The sequence below is a fragment of the Limulus polyphemus genome, unplaced genomic scaffold, assembly GCF_000517525.1.
Source record: "Limulus polyphemus unplaced genomic scaffold, Limulus_polyphemus-2.1.2 Scaffold5376, whole genome shotgun sequence".
In the NCBI taxonomy this organism is placed as follows: domain Eukaryota; kingdom Metazoa; phylum Arthropoda; class Merostomata; order Xiphosura; family Limulidae; genus Limulus; species Limulus polyphemus.
This window is the reverse complement of record NW_013670986.1, coordinates 40,027-51,785: the sequence shown is the minus strand read 5'-3', so window position 1 is coordinate 51,785 and position 11,759 is coordinate 40,027. Positions and strand designations below refer to the sequence as shown.

The 11,759-nt window shown below is 33.8% G+C and overlaps 1 protein-coding gene across 1 annotated transcript in view; it reads left to right on the top strand.

Annotated features, from left to right (window-relative positions):
* The first annotated feature begins 3,680 nt into the window (after positions 1-3,680).
* Positions 3,681-11,759, top strand: part of LOC106472487 (CD109 antigen-like) — a 27,920-nt gene continuing 19,841 nt past the window's right edge. The window contains exons 1-6 of the mRNA XM_022401068.1: positions 3,681-4,103; positions 5,508-5,738; positions 6,161-6,358; positions 7,392-7,502; positions 10,156-10,218; positions 10,740-10,937. Of these exons, the coding sequence (XP_022256776.1) occupies positions 3,912-4,103; positions 5,508-5,738; positions 6,161-6,358; positions 7,392-7,502; positions 10,156-10,218; positions 10,740-10,937 (993 nt within the window). The 5' untranslated portion in view covers positions 3,681-3,911. The remainder of the gene's footprint in view (positions 4,104-5,507; positions 5,739-6,160; positions 6,359-7,391; positions 7,503-10,155; positions 10,219-10,739; positions 10,938-11,759) is intronic.

The following is an 11,759-nucleotide window of genomic DNA, read 5'->3' as shown; positions in this document are numbered from 1 at the left end:
CGTACTGTTTCTTCCTGTGTCTCACTGACTGACGTAGTACAGATACAGTGGTACTGTTTCCTCCTGTGTCTTACTGACTGACGTAGTACAGATACAGTGGTACTGTTTCCTCCTGTGTCTTGTTGTTACTGTCTTTTACAGTTAGATGTGCCTGTTTAATTTTTGTATCAATCGTATCTTAAGGTTGTTGTTACTGCCGTTTTTGGAGAGATTTGTTTGTGTAACTTTTGTAGCACTTTTGATACCACGAAATATCATCAATAATTTATTTCAGTTTCTACTTGAAAGTTTGATTCGTTTATAAAAATAATCAATCCGAAATTGAGCTGCACCAAAAAAGAAAAACCTTCCATTCCATCAAAAGATAGTTGAGACTATGGCTATGACATCAGTGAGACTATGGCTATGACATCAGTGTTTGGTAGTTTCAAAAGTCTGGGAGATTGTGCTTCAGATAATAAGCACGGTGCTTTATCCGTGATGCAGCTCAAAAATATTTAATTCTTTCCATATCTACCTTCATAAAAGCATCATATGACCTATATTAAACACATAAAATACAAAATTTGAAGAAGAAGAATTCATTAATGAGAAACAATTCAATCAAAAGTACTCAAGAACGCGTAGATCCTTTGAAGAAGAAAACTTGTAGATGGGTAGACAGAAAAATTGCATTCAATTTAAGAATCCACCCGGACATACATCGGTAAAATAATAGTGACAACTAGCCTTTGCCCAACATTTTAGTGCACTTATGTCAAGGTACCCTTTCACTGTTACCATTTTTGGGTGTACAGTGTATCCCTGTCTTTTTTCTGGGATACAAATAATAAATGTGGGAATAAAGGAGAAACAAGACAACTCTGAAAACTTACGCCTAGTCTACTTCGCTTACCGAGATACTCGTAATAGGTTATGGTACTTTTGGAAATTTACAAGCTAGGCTAAGAGTAATGATTTACAAGTTAACATAAGAGTAATGATTTACAAGTTAGCCTAAGAGTAATGATTTACAAGTTAGGCTAAGAGTAATGATTTACAAGTTAACTTAAGAGTAATGATTTACAAGTTAGGCTAAGAGAAATGATTTACAAAATACCACACACTCAAATATTCATTGCCCATTAGGAAACGAATGGAGATTTGATTGGTTCCTAACAATTATTATTTGTAATTGACATGTCTCGTATTTAAGCTGTATGCCACCTCGTAAGCTGCGATACGAAAATGCATATTTTTTGGCACTGAATGTCCATGTTTTACCCCTCACTAGTTAGTTACGATCAGTGAAAATACGGTAAAGCATTACCCATGATGCATCATTGAACAAAAAAATTCTAATGACACCTGTGAAACGCCTATCTACAAGTATGTGCGTGTAGTGTAGGTATAGATAGAAATGTACATGCCTGATTGGTTGACAGCAGATGTGCTATTGTTCAACCTTTCATACGTCACTATGGCCATACATAAACGGCTGGAACTACGTCTGAAAAAAAAAAATTCATTCCTAATAATACAGCCAACTTTGGTTTAGAGGGGGGGGGTTACAAAGTCCCTAATTAGGTTGGCTTTCACTGTTTGGTTCCCTGGCTGTAAAGGGAAAAAACTGTAGATGACCTCAAGTATTCGCGACGTCAGGGAAATCCCGGGAATTTTCCGCGAATTATTTCGTCATTAGAAGAAGAAAATAAGTAACAGCTTGTAACGTTAACCTTTTGTGGCAAAAAAAATTTCTTTTAAAGCTGTGGAATAAAGGGAAGTGTAAATTATATGAATTTTGTTTCTTTCATATGGAGATGTTCACTAACATTATATTTTTATTTTTTTTAGGATTCCCAAGGAATCGCCATGAAGAGATGGGTTTCTCTTTACCCCTATAATGGTAACGGTTGTTGTTCTTGATTTTGTTATGGAATAAAGCTACACAGGTGGCGCGTAGAAATATGAAAATGAAACATATTATCGGGTAGCATTTTATTCTCAAGTCATGGTATATATATATATATATATATGGGTGTGTGTGTGTGTGCGCGCGCGCCCCCTAGTGGCACAGCGGTATGTCTGCGTACTTACAACGCTAGAATCCGGGTTTCGATACCCGTGGTGGGCAGAGCACAGATAGCCGATTGTGTAGCTTTATGCTTAATTAGAAACAAACAATATATATGGTCAGGTGGTTAGGGCGCTCGACTCGCAATCTGCGGGTCGCGGGTTCGAATCCCCGTCGCATTAAACATGCTCACCCTTTCAGCCGCGGAGAGGTTATAATGTGACGGTCAATCCCACTAATTGTTGGTAAAATAGTAGCCCAAGAGTTGGCGGTGGGTGGTGATGACTACTAGTCTTTCCTCTAGTCTTACACTGCTAAATTAGGGCCAGCTAGCGCAAATAGCCCTCGTGTAGCTTTGCGCGAATTTCAAAACAAACATTAAACAGTTGGTCTGCTGTATAATATCGAATAATGGATTTGACGAGATGTCGTAACATTATTCACCAACCTAAATTAAATTAGATCACTTTATGGTGACGTAAAACGGACTCACAACCACATAGATATATCTGGTCAGTTTTTCGTTTTCAGTTCCATATGCTAGACATAGTAAGTGTTTGTACCCATTTCAGTTTAGTGCTAGACTAACAAATTATATAAAAAAACAATACAATATATTACGTAGAAATAACCGGTTATAACTAATACGGTCATTCAATTAATTTTTCCAAGTTTCTTAAACTGTACTTGATACACGTACCGTGATAAAAATCTTTAAAATCCAGCAGAATATGAACGTAAAATTTAAACAATATATATATATATTCTCAGCCTTAAAGGAAATTATCCTATAGAACTTGTTACGTTGATTATAAATAATGATTTTTTTCCCTTCAATGTCCTCTTTTACACACACACACACAGCATTTGATAATCATACTTAATCTACCAGGTTTATGTTACATGGTTAAAAGGTAACCCTAAATCTGTTCAGCACAAAAGTCGCCATTTTGTGATGCAACTCGAACAAGGGAACGTAACTGTAGGTTTTCAGTCAATTTTTGTTGTGTGTGTGTGTTAAGCGCTGAGATACACAATTGGCTATTTCTGATCTGCCCACCGCGAGTATCGAAACCTGATATTTAGTGTTATAAGCCCTCGGACTTTCCGCTTAGCAAGCGGGGTGGAGGGATAGTAGCCAGGAAGTGTGACTGCTGTAGTCTTAAGCCGGCGTCTTATTCCTGAAATTATTAGGTTCTCTTTGCGCCAGACAACTTTTTATTTGGCGATCATTTCTTAGAAAAGAAGGGTTAGCATATAAAAAGTATATTTTAGTTATGGTAATCAAGATGAATATTAAATGAACGAAAAAAAATTGCAATTGTAAAAATAAATGTTTATATTCGTTCTGTTTTTTACTTACACGTTAGGTTTATTTAATTCAGAGTTATACACGTTCACAACGGAGAAAATTCTGAATTGTAACATTTATTCGACTTTCTGTTTCCCGGTGGGACAGTGATAAATTTACAGAATTGCAACGCTAAAATCCAGGGTTCGATTCCCTGAGGTGGACTTGCTCTAAAACAAACAAACAATTAGTCTTTTTTATATATATTAAAAAATTGCCACAGAGGGCGCAACACGGCTTCTTTCTGCCTAATTTAGAGTTTGTTTATTTGTATGATTTGGTTTATTCACTGACAGTGACAGAAAAAAAAAATCAGTATTTTACGAGAGGTTGAAGACGAAAAAGAAATATCAGGGTGTGTATTTTTTGTTTTGTTTTTTAGGGTTTGCCAGTGTTCATTTTCATCTTCCTAATGATTATTCAAAAGGATGGTGGAAGGTGCGAGTTGTTGCTCTGGAACAGGTGGAGGAAAAGAAAATCAAGTTGGAACGATGGTTTGGTCACAAGATGGATGTGATTGTGTATTTACCAGCTTATGTTCTGACGACAGATGAATACTTAGAAGGTGTAGTGGCATCTAATCATACCAGCCTCGCGCCGGTTATTGGAAATGCCACTATAAAAGCAGTAATTAAAGCCCCTGATGTGTATAATCTTCCACCAATATGGGACCCGTACCTACTAAAAACAGTTGTTGTCGTAAGTACAAAGAAATTTGGTAGTATTCTGTTCTAGAATTTGGCAATATTGAAAATCTTTTCGTAATGCAATAATTTCAAGTTGTAAAACAAACTGCACACTGGTATTGTATAAAGTTGTTTAATGATAATTTGTATACAATAAACCATCCTATTTGTTTATGCTCTAATCCAAAATTAAGCCCCATAGTTTGTTTCAACAGCCCCTTTTTATGCTCTCGTTTTGTAAAAGTAAAACTTGTGCTATAGATATTGTCAACATGGGTGCCCGCAGGTAGGAGTAAGAGGGGACATTTGCCCCCTTTACATTTCACAAAAAAATTGCACCTATTATGATGTAAATTTAACATTATAGTTAAACTAAATATTTTTAGTACTTCTTATTAAAACTCTAAACTTGTGTTTGCACTTAAGCACACACACACACACACACATATTCTTTTAGTCTGCTGACTTGCACTGTAAAAAGCTGATCACCTACATACATGTTTTGCATCCCCCCTAAAAATAATTTCTTTGAGCACCCATGATTGTGAACTTTATACCGTGTTTGACTTACATCGCAGAAGGTTTTGGTACTAAGCTGACTAAAATAACTGTAATAGTCAGTAGCTATTTAACAGCTTTATTTAACCCCAGAACTACTACTGGTTCTTTGTAAATGCAGTTTGTAAAACTATTTATCCATTAAATTGTTTGTGACTTTGTTTATTAGAGTCTAATAAAATTCAAGTTGTACCAAAAAATTAAATACTATTTGGTTTTGCAGTTACTTAGTTTGGGGTTGATTATGTAGAAACACAATAACAAAAAGTATATAAACGAGTCAGTATTTTATGTAGAAACATAATAACAAAAAGTATATAAACGAGTCAGTATTTTGAGAGTAAAGCAGAGGTTATATATGTTTAGTAATACATTTTAAATCTTCTGTTGTGGATATTAATCTCATGAGGCTGTTCCATTTTCTTTTTGATATTTTTCACAACAATAAATATAAATGTCATACTGATTCTAACCATATTTTCATATGAGTTTCACAGTTTAAAGAAATATCATACTGATCCTAAGCATATTTTTATGTGAGTTTCACAGTTTAAAGAAATATCATACAGATCCTAAGCATATTTTCATGTGACTTTTACAGTTTAAAGAAATATCATACTGATCCTAAGCATATTTTTATGCGTTTCACAGTTTAAAGAAATATCATACTGATCCTAAACATATTTTCATGTGATTTTCACAGTTTAAAGAAATGTCATATTGATCCTAAGCATATTTTCATGTGATTTTCACAGTTTAAAGAAATGTCATACTGATCCTAAGCATATTTTCATGTGATTTTCACAGTTTCAAGAAATGTCATACTGATCCTAAGCATATTTTCATGTGACTTTTACAGTTTAAAGGGGGCTATAAGTTCCAGTTTAGACTAGATGACATGCGTCGTCTTGTAGCTCCTCATCCTCTCGAAGGTTGTGAAGTAGAAGTCCAGGTTGAAGTTAGAGACCATTTCTTAAACATTGTGTTCCCTGCTTACTCTAGAGCAAAAATTATTAAAGCAGAATTGAATTTAAGATTTTTAGGAGTTAGCCCACAAATATTCAAACCAGGAATGCCTTTTAAAACATATGTAAGTTTCAAACATTTTTCAAACTTTTCTTTATAAAATATATATTCATCATCATACAGGTATTTATTTAAAAACTGCCATTAGGATTTTTGTTTTATGTACAGTAGCAAAATTTGTGTAAAGAAACATTTGTATTATACGTATGTAGTTCTTGAAGAAATAAATACAGCTGTCTTTTCCAAAATTTTATAAAATTTGCTATGTAATGGGACTTATTTTTTTCATATATATACTTTTTCATATTGTTGATTTGTTGTTGCAATATTAAGTTTTAAATTCAAAAATAGGTTTTTACTTTTATAAAATTTGTTACTTGATTAAGGAAACAGTATTTTGATATCTAAATAAATGGCATATAGTAATAAGCCAAATTTAAAAGAATTAATATAAAGTATATAATACCTCTGTGGACACTTCTTTAGCTAGCGATTTCTTATGATGATCTAACGCCTCTCTCTGGAGATAAATTGGCCGAGTCCCTGGTTCAGGTGCGTCCTAATGCAGTTCTTGCTAATGGTGGAAGAATGGATCTTGAACTCATAGAGGAGTCGTTTGGGGAGAAAGGCTTATTATCCGTTGAATTTGACACACCGAAGGATGCTACAAGAATAACTCTACACGTAACTTGCAGTTTATTTTCTTTATTTCTGTATTTTATCCAATAATTTCTTGCCCTTCACTGCCCTTGACCCCATTCTCCACCGTAGTTACACTCAACTAGTTTTTCATGTCATAGTAATATCAAGATGTAAAAAAAAACACTGCCCTTGGCCCCGTTCTCCACCATGGTTACACTCAACCAGTTTTTTATGTCATAGTAATATCAAGATGTAAAAAAAACACTGCCCTTGGCCCCATTCTCCATCGTGGTTACACTCAACCAGTTTTTCATGTCATAGTAATGCCAAGTTGTAAAAAAAAACACTGCCCTTGTCCCCGTTCTCCACCGTGGTTACACTTAACCAGTTTTTTATGTCATAGTAATATCAAGATGTAAAAAAAAAACACTGCCCTTGGCCCCATTCTCCACCATGGTTACACTCAACCAGTTTTTCATGTCATTGTAATACCACAAAACACTGTCAAACAATGACTTCCAGTTACTAAAAAAACAAAAAATAACACTCTGACTTCAGGTGCATAATAAGAGTAATGGTCAAATCCCACTATTTGGTCAAACAGGAGTTGATGGTGGCTGGTGTCTTCCGTCTAGTCTATCAGCTCAAAATTAGGGATGTCTAGCACAGATAGACTTTTAGTAGCTTTGAAGAAAACAAAAAATTTTCTCCTCCATATTTATACTCAACCAAATTTCCAGGTTAAAGTAATGCCACATAACACTTTCCTTCATACTTTTTTTTCCACTATAGCACTCGATGTTGTCTTTCCTTCAAGGGTTACGGCAATTTTAGAAACTATGCCTTCCATAATCAGTATTTTAAATGGTTTTTATCTTCTTGTAGAATATTCATTTCATATGAAATACATAAACTTGTGTATGTTAAAACATAAGGTCAGGTAAAACTTTTAAAAAGTTTCCGTGATGTATGAATTTTCTGTAATATTCACAATTAAGTAAATTTGTTAGTAACAAGTGTCTTTCAACTGTTCCCTGTTTCTAGCCAGTGTTTCTAAATGTCCTTGTTTTATTAGGCAAACTACAAAGACAGTGATGATGAAGTAACATCAGAATTAGTGCTGCTAGCCTATCACTCTCCAAACCAAAGATACATGCACATTACCACAAGTACAACGGATGCAGCAGTATGTATTAACCATTTAGTCACTTTTAGCAGCAGCAATCCCATATTTATAACTTTTATCCGACTTCTCAAAACACTAGTGTCTGTAACTCAGTGTTGTTTTATATATATAGAGAGTATTTGTGTTTATTTATTCAAATCCAAAGACTGAATTTAAGTTCATTTTCCATATATCATACCCAAGAAAATATTGCCATAAATTTTCACTGTGATAGTTTTTCAATTGAATTTTTATTATTTTACCGTTCTAAGGATTGTTATAAAATAAAAATTAACTTATATTAGAAACTTGATATCTTTAATTAAGTCGTTATTAATAACCAGTTTAATAATGCTTAAAAAAATGTGATAAACTGGTTCCACAAGTTGCTCTGAGAGAGCTGAAATAACTTGTGATATTTTAAACATAAATAAATATTTTCAGAAAGAATTCTCCTTTTAAAAAAAATTTATCTATCAAGTAATTTATATTTATCGTTTAAATCATCCTTATTATGTATGTACAATAAACAAATTTTTTGCCGAAATTGACTATGATGTAGGGATAGCAATGCCAAAAGTACAGAAACAAGGTAAGGATGAATACATAAAACCATACAAAAATGTCTACATAAGTAACTAGTAAGTATTGAGTCAATCTTACAAGCTTATGGTTATTAGCCACTTTAAGACTGTATAGCTCTATTCGGTTTAAATGCTTTTATTCAAACCTGAATTCACACAACAGACAGGAATTTAACATTTAATTGTAGATAAAAGTTATTCTTGGAAAGATTTGGCTACTTGTGTAATGATTTTTGTGTGGTTTTATGTATTCATTCCTACCTTGTTCTGTATTTTTTAGCATTGCCATCCCTACATCATAGTCAATTTTGGCAAAAAAAAATTGATTACTTGTTTTCCACATTTCTTTTTAACCATTTTGCTGCGTAGTTTGAATATATCCAAATAAACGTTTATACCCACTGACTGCAAAATTCCGATTTACCCCACGGCTACCAAAAAAAGTTTCCCTTTACTGCAACATGTGGGAATATCCCCCTGTACTTGAAACAATCGCCAAACCTGTGTGCATGCTGCCATCTGTATTCTATGCCGTGAAACCTGGATGTTTATATGCCACAGCTAACTGATTACACAGCAATGCAAGCTTTGACTCTCCGTGTTTTGGAGCTGATTTTATGAGTTATTAATGTGTTACGTTTGTTATACTTGTCGGTGATTTTCAGGAAGTATAGTATATATATCTTCTTGCATGCTAATACATGATAGAGGCTTTTAAAAATGGCGATATAAGGCATTTCTATGTGGATAATTGACACTTTTTGGGAATCGGCCTGAAAATTAATTGCTCAGGTGAAAGGGTTAAATAATTTCATTGACGTAAAGTTGCAATTCATCATGAATTAATAATAAAAGAACAGAGTATCGTGTATAGCAATTAGCGAAGAACCACAGTAATGGAACAAACTGTAAGAAGTCTGATATTAGAGAAACTAGTTTTGACACATTCGTGCGTCCTCTTCAGTCTCACGTTGTTTTCTGTCATGAGTAAATGGAACAAACTGTCAAAAGTCTGATATTAGAGAAACTAGTTTTGACACATTCGTGCGTCCTCTTCAGTCTCACGTTGTCTTCTGTCATGAGTAAATGGAACAAACTGTCAAAAGTGTGATATTAGAGAAACTAGTTTTGACACATTCATGCGTCCTCTTCAGTCTCACGTTGTCTTCTGTCATGATTAAATGGAACATACTGTCAAAAGTGTGATATTAGAGAAACTAGTTTGGACACATTCGTGTGTCCTCTTCAGTCTCACGTTGTTTTCTGTCATGAGTAAATTGAACAAACTGTAAGAAGTCTGATATTAGAGAAACTAGTTTTGACACAATCGTGTGTCCTCTTCAGTCTCACGTTGTTTTCTCAGGCAGTTCCATAATATTTGTACCTCATAGTCATTTTATTCACTGTTTCCAAAATTATATCTAATACTTTGTAGATGCATACTTATATATATATAATTCAAAACCTTAAAGTTTAATCCAAATACATGCAAAGACAGAACATTTAGAAATATATTTAAATGTCAAAAAAACCTATACAGTCGGGAGCAGATTGGGCCACCAAGACGGACACTGGGCAATTGTCTGGTGGGCCAGTGTATTTGATGCATTCTTATAAATTGATTTTAAATTATAATCGTTTAGCCAGTATGCAGCATGTAATATTGTCCAGGCTGGTTCTTTAATGCCAGCTGTCAACATATTTAGTCGTTCGTTTGTGTATAACTGCATACTAGCATTCAAGTAGTATTGAAGATAGTTCATTTCCTCAGTTATACAGTGATGTAGGTTAGAATCTGTTATACAACAACAACTGAAATTGTTAGAGGACTATATATGAAAAGTCAGTTAGTCTTAATATTGTTGTTTTTTTCTAACAGTTTTCTTTGATGAAAGTTTCTAGAAAGCCAGGTTGTTGTTTTGTGACATTGAAACACTGCCTTTAGACTCGCATTTATAATTTCCATGCATAGATCGGACAGCAACAGGATTTTAATGGTAATAGTCTCTTTTCCTAATATAATTATTCACATTAACGGTAATTAACATCTCTGTATGAATAATGTTCGTTATTTTTCTCTGTTTTTTTAGGTTGGTCAATATGCCATCTTTCATGTGTGGGCGAACTTTCATATGAATAGCTTTCATTATCTAGTAGGTGGCATTTCTTTGTCTTATAATTTTATGGCTCAGGTTTCTTTGGCATGATTGGTCAATAATCAATAATGATGATAATCCCTGATGCTATCTGAAAGTATGAAAGAAACTGTTAATAGTAAAAAATAGAGATTTCTTAAACGATATGCTATTAACAAATGCATAAGAAACGAAGAAAGCTACTAGTAACTAACATAGAAGTGCAGTTTTCTGTTAAAGATTTGTAAGTAAATGTTCTTGAATTTTAGAAGTAACCTTGTATAATGTGTAAAAACTGATAACTATTATTAACCTTCCCATACAAGTGTCCTCCGTTATACTGACATGGCAGTAAACATTTGTTAACCTTTTATTGAAATTGGTATCTATTGTTATGATATACCAGTAAGCGTTTGATGTCCACTTCTGTTTTCCTTACATCTAACTCAATTAGCCTTTTAACACTTGTGATATATAGAAATTTCTGATGTGGGTGTCATGCTTTACATATAACACGTATCACTAAATCCCTAATGTAGGTGTTGTCCAAAGGGATTCTTATTCTGGACGGTGTAACAAAAGTACATGGAATGATAAACAGCATTACAACCTTCTCGGTTTCAATCTCACCAGAAATGGCTCCCTCATGTCATGTGATAGTTTACCATGTAGCCACCGATGGACAAGTGATTGTAGACAGCATTACATTACCAGTTGCTGCAATTAATCGTGCGGACGTAAGTAGCGAATGGGTGTTCTCGTATACTTTAATATTGACAATAATATCTGTATTACAACGTTTGTAAAAAGTAGAATTCTATGTTGTAGTCAAAACTTAAATGTAAAAAGTTGTCATTAGGAAATGATAATAATGTGTAGTCTGGAAGAAAAGATACAATCAGGTGTAATGACTGGAATTTACAATTTGAGATGTAGTTTGAAAATCGGATAAAAATAGTTTTACGGTTTTCAACTTAGCATAAAAAGAAAAGGATAATAATTAATTGTTATATTGCAACAGAGAAACACCTTTTCAAAAAGTGTTGATTTCTCTAGCCAGATGAGGGATTTTTGTGTAACTCACATTCTTCGTAAGTATTCATAACTAGAAAAACACTATAAAAAAGTTAGCATCTTTTCTGCATAATATGAGGACTATTAATACATCAGATGTTGCTATAAGACTAGTAATACGTCAGATGTTGCTACAAGACTAGTAATATGTCAGATGTTGCTACAAGACTAGTAATATGTCAGATGTTGCTACAAGACTAGTACTACGTCAGATGTTGTTACAAGACTAGTACCACGTCAGATGTTGTTACAAGACTAGTACCACGTCAGATGTTGCTACAAGACTAGTAATTCATCAGATGTTGCTACAAGAATAGTAATACGTCAGATGTTGCTACAAGACTAGTAATATGTCAGATGTTGCTACAAGAATAGTAATACGTCAGATGTTGCAACAAGACTAGTACTACATCAGATGTTGCTACATGACTAGTAATATGTCAGATGTTGCTACATGACTAGTAATATGTCAGATGTTGCTACAT